Here is a 5579-nt window from a genome sequence, read left to right on the forward strand (position 1 = left end):
CATATCAAATTGTGCAAACTCGTTTACAATTTGTTTTTGTGGATCTACAAACTTTTAATCATAAGTAGAATTTATTGACTAATAAAATATTCTACATTGTTTTGACTATTGAAATTGAATTTGAGAACAAAAGATTTGAAGACTCGGACATTTTTTATTACTATATTACATTTTGTGCATTAGTGTAGTTATTATCTATGCCAAGAACTTTACATCTGTTCATGGGTTTAATTTCACTTAACAAATTGATCTATGATATTGTTATTTCACAACATTCCAAACATTAACAGGCCACCTCCATAACCAAAATGATGAGAAAATATGCACAATTAAGAAAGGAAGGTTGAGATGAATAAATAAGAAGGCTATTGGAATAGTAGATATTTGCTTGGAATTATAATGATTAAAAGAAAATCTAAATCTAAATCAGTGATCTATCAAACAGTGAACTTTAGACAATTCATTAGTAATTGATTTATAGACTAAAAGTATTATATAATCAAAGCTGGCCAATTATTTCTTGATCCATTTGTTTCAGCAATCACCATGAAACTTCATTCAGAGAGCACTCCATGCAGAAACTGCGAACAATGGTGTTTCTTTCCATTTTAAAATATTGGCATGTCCGTCGGCATCCAGAGTGCAATGTCCTCTGGAAGCACACTCTTGTACTAACAATTCAGCCTGATACATAGATCGAAAGCTGAAGCTCTTTGCGCTGAACCCTGCTTGTTTGAAGAAACGCCTCCACACATCAGTTGCAACATGCCTAACAAACCTCTCCTTCTCACCATAGGCTATCATATTCCTTTTATTACTTCCCTGGAAAAATTCTTCATACCTCATCCTCCTAATATCACTTCTGTCCGTCATATCAAAGCAATAGAAAAGCACATCGCTTAATCTCTCCTCAAAAGATTGAGAATTATGCTGCTCTTCTGCTTTGACATTCACCATGATGCTCGGCCTCGGTAAATAGATTTTCAACAATGGCATGGTCGTATAAGAAACTTTTCAGAACAAATGAGCATGAACTGCCAACGCCTCGCCAGATTCAACGGTGAACAAGCCCACCTTTACCTCCTCCATTCGGGCAATCTCTACCGTGTTGTACGAGAATGGAATGGAGTCTTTCTCCGCTTTTCAAAAGCTCCTCGCGATCCATCCCAACTACTGTAATCTTAAGAAGCTGAAGCGCAGGGAAAGAGGAGGAAATTGATATGAATGTACAATTTCCAATATGCAATCAATGGTTGAGATGAAATGACTATGGTCACGAACATAACCATGATAATAATTCAAAATGTAAACTATTTACCCTAATTCTTACTCTAGGTATATACACGAACCCTAACTCTAACGTTAAGCTTTACCCTAGTCCAACCTAAATCCTTTCCCAATTCTAAATATGATATTAGCCATAGGAGAAACCTTAATCCTAAATTTTAACCATAAGCCTGACCTTGTCTAATCCTAATCCCAACCCTACCCTAAATTTTGACCATGACAACAAAAATCATAACCAAAATGAGGAGGATAGTGATTTGCCTAGGGAAAAGAACGAGAGGACTACTTAGCAAGAAGAAGGTGACCATGGCACTAAAGAACGATGAAGATGAACCACAAGTTATGGAGATTTAGGTTGCTTAGGCTCTTAAGGAGCTCGCTTAAATATTATTTCTTGTGGCCTTTTGATTTCTCCTAGTTTTATTGTCAGTTTTTTTGGTTTTTGTTAGTTCTATATTTTGGTTTGCTAGATTTTATCATGATCTATTTGTCTTTTCCAACATAGTTCTACATTTGACTATTTTAATTATATCATGTAATTTGCTACTTAATGGGATTTGGGTCTCTATAGAACCTATTTTTACCTAAACCCAAAATCCTAACCTTAATTTTTTAACTTTAACCATGATATTAATTTTAATTTTGAACCATAGCACTAATATTAATATAATAAATTATAAACACTACATATTTAAAAATTATCAATTATTATTCTAGATTATAAATAATAATAAAAATAATCTAAGTATACTATTTTTATTAATATATTATAATTAAAATCTGCCTAATAAGACTATTACAATTAAAAATAGTATATTGTCTTTTATTTTGCATCGACTACTACTAGCTTATATATTTTCACCTATTTTCATAAATAGGGTAAGTATAATAGGCACCTCTAAATGATATCTTTTGGCTTATATATATAACCTAGTTTAATATTATGTCATTAGTATTTCATTATATAAAATGTACAATCTCCAATATGTAATCAACAGATGTAGCATTTGGACAAGAAATGACTACCATCACAAAGATCAGCACTACTTACTATTTTCAGACAAAAGAACACTCTTAAACTAAACAAGAAGATAGATATTGGCACGAAAGGTGTTTCTCATGTATTGGAATATGGAGGAGTCACATTCACTCACCATTCAGATTGACAAAAATATTTATGAAGTAATTGGCTACAACATATCCATGCCCACTAAATATATTGGCATGAAAGAAGATTCTTATGTATCACAATATGGATGAGTCATATTCACTCACCATTGAAATTGATAAGAATATTAACTAAGTGGTCAGCTTTAACATATCAAAGGCATCATATAAGTAAATAACAAGCTTTTAAAATGATTGCTAATCATATATCATTAAATAGGAAGCCTCTACCACAATATGGTTCTCTCAATTTGGATGGGTTCACAATGTTTCAAAATGTGAACATTTTTATGGGACTAATATAGATGGTAACTTTAATGCCCCTCTAATCTTGACAAGTATTAGTAGAGTCTCAGTATAGTATAAGTACACTTGGGCTATTTTAGAAGATAAGGTTAACTATTATACACCTTGATTTCATATCTTGACAAACACAAGCATAAGTAAAATTGCAAGAACCTTCAAAACTCACTAACACATTGATACCTATCTAGAAGGAAACCTTTTGAAGACAATTGAATCAACTAGATTCCTATAATATAATATGTTTATTGATTCCTCTATCTTTAGGACACATCCTTTTAATACTATTTAGAGCTTTCTTAGATTACTTTGTACCAAGCATATGATCATGTTTTATATTTAATGTGATTCCCTAATAGTACTCTAAGGAGACTAAATATATTGTGCCTTGACTCATGCTAGATATGTTTCTTATATTTCTTATTTAGTATTATACTTTTAAATAACTTGTTTGAACATATTTTTTATGAATACTTTTAATTTATTATTATTATTTTCTTTTAAGCTAACCCAACTAACCCTTTGTACTTTATATACATATATATGTGTATTTACTATTTTTTTTATGCCTTTTTAATGAGGGGAGGAAGTCATAGTCACTTCATTGGGAGATCTACATGATGTCACACTCATCATTCCTTATTTTTCACTTATTATAAATATGCATATGTATTGTATCTTATCAATCATTGATGTAGGTCTGTCTAGGCATCAAGCATTGACTTCACATGACTACACAAGCCTAAACATGCCTCAAAATGTTTGAACCAGTTTATGTTGAAAAGGAGATGGACACATGATCCATATAAAAATTTGAGCTTAGAATTCTTGTTTAGAGAGTCAACCACCAATTGGGGATCTTTTGGTATTTTACCTCTAATTTGGTATTGTGACATTTCATTTTTTCTCTAGGTTTTAAACATGGTTGTGAACTTGAGATATTTTTGATGTATTTTTATAGCATCCAAACGAGGCAAGCTAATCCCATGGTACAGAGGGCTATAGGCCAGTCGATAGTTACCCTCTACTTTCTATCCAATCCCTTTTGTAGGCATCAAAAACATCTTAAATATTTAACCCCACGGTATTAACCTTCAGAAGACTAGTATCCACTATATTGCCCTTAACATTAATAATAAGCCAAAAAATGTTCAAGCAACAAATATTACAAATTCTCCTCGTATCACGATTAATATCTATAATAGCTAAAAATTCTTCCAAGGGAACAGAGTTCATAGTTAACCATAACATTAAACAAAGTAAAATAAAATAAAGCGTAGGGACTAGCTTCCCTCCTTCTCATCTAGGTCCTCCTCCTTTTCTTCAAGATCCTCCATGGTCGGCTTCTCTACCTCCTCCTTGACATGTTTCTCCAGAAGATTCTTCAACCAATCATCTACCAAGAAGCTATAGAGGGAGTACATAATCTCACTCACTTTTCTGTTGTCCTTCTCATCCTTGTTCACTTACAAAAAATAAAGAGTGGTGACTATTGAGTGCATAACTTTAGTAGAGAACTCCACTAGGGTTTCAACCTTTCGACACCAGGCTTTTTGATTATTAGCTATGTCATTCATCAAATTCTCTAGTCTATTTAACCTAGTTTTACATTAATCCTTCCCATGGCTATGACATCATTTCTCCCTTGCTCTTAGTTACATCCTTTATTGGGGATGTGATATCTTCCCCTAATCTTTTATCTAGGGATGTGTTGGCTTCAAGGGTATCTAAAATGTATGATGGGCTTGAGACCTCCTTACCCCCTGAACCAGTGTGCATAACCTTCCTCTTTCTCTTGGTGGATATTATTTCACTTTCTATGGACTCAAAAATCACCTCCTTCTTGGGAGGTGTCTTAAATCCTTCCATTTTAAACCTTTTAATAGACCTCCTCATATTTTTATAACTCAGCCCAAAATAAATATCAGAGTTAGTAATGCTTATGTTTTTCGTATTACTCATGGGTTTATTGTACACCTTCTTCATGGGAAACCCAGATCTAGGGTCTGTGGTGACTTGGGCAGTAATAGTAGAAAGAGGATTAATTAGAAGAGGTGGGTTGAGGTCAAGTTAGAACTTTTCAAGTTTGAACATGAAGGTCTAGTGCTAAATATAAAAGGGTCTTCCTTCCTCCCTCATTTTCCTAACATTAAACACACTATCCTCAATCAAATGGAAAATAAGGTGCAAGCAGAAAATTAGGTCCTAGTTCCTAAAATGGTTTAGAATAGGAAGATGGTAATAATGAAACACCTAATGTCATTCTTCGAGAGTTATGTAGCACATAATGGCATAGCACACAATTTCCTAAGGTTTGGGTAGGCCCTCCCTTTAAAAACCACCCCTCATGCAAATAGGCCCCTCCTTAGGGCAAAATAATTTTCTCAACCTTGTTTCATCAAAAACCCTACCCTGCTTGTGCCAACTCCTATCTTGTAGAGACAACCCACTAACTATCATGATAATTTCTTATATCATTTCAAACACCACTGGGCATTAATATTCACCTTCTAATTATTCTAGGTGTTGATTAATTAGAAGGACACATGATCATCATACCCTTCAATGCCTTTTATGAATGGAAACAAAACACCTTCACGTAGATAAACCATGCTACCTCACTATCCCTGATATATTCTTTAATCTTATCTAGTTCAATGTGGTCATTGGCACCCACGTCTTCACCAAGTTCAATCACTAAATCCAACATCACCTATTGCAGGACAAAACTTGGAAGCCAGGGTTGTTTAAAGATATAATGATAAATCTGAGAAAGCAATCAATTCTCATCATAAAATTACAAGGCTTCATATTTTTCAATC

General features: G+C 33.4%; 1 protein-coding gene across 1 annotated transcript; it reads right to left on the reverse strand.

Annotated features, from left to right (window-relative positions):
- Window positions 1-558: 558 nt before the first annotated feature.
- On the reverse strand, window positions 559-996 carry LOC149561517 (scarecrow-like protein 3). The gene has a single exon (XM_089827857.1). It carries the CDS (start codon window positions 994-996, stop codon window positions 559-561), a length of 438 nt encoding a protein of 145 aa, XP_089683983.1.
- Between the last annotated feature and the right edge of the window lie 4583 nt (window positions 997-5579).

The sequence above is a fragment of the Cupressus sempervirens genome, chromosome 4 (genome assembly GCF_028749045.1).
Source record: "Cupressus sempervirens isolate cs-2001-9-10 chromosome 4, ASM2874904v1, whole genome shotgun sequence".
Lineage (NCBI taxonomy): Eukaryota > Viridiplantae > Streptophyta > Pinopsida > Cupressales > Cupressaceae > Cupressus > Cupressus sempervirens.

What these genes read in the sequence shown, in the direction of transcription:
- LOC149561517 (XM_089827857.1), bottom strand. Translation starts at nt 996, where the DNA reads ATGCCATTGTTGAAAATCTATTTACCGAGGCCGAGCATCATGGTGAAT.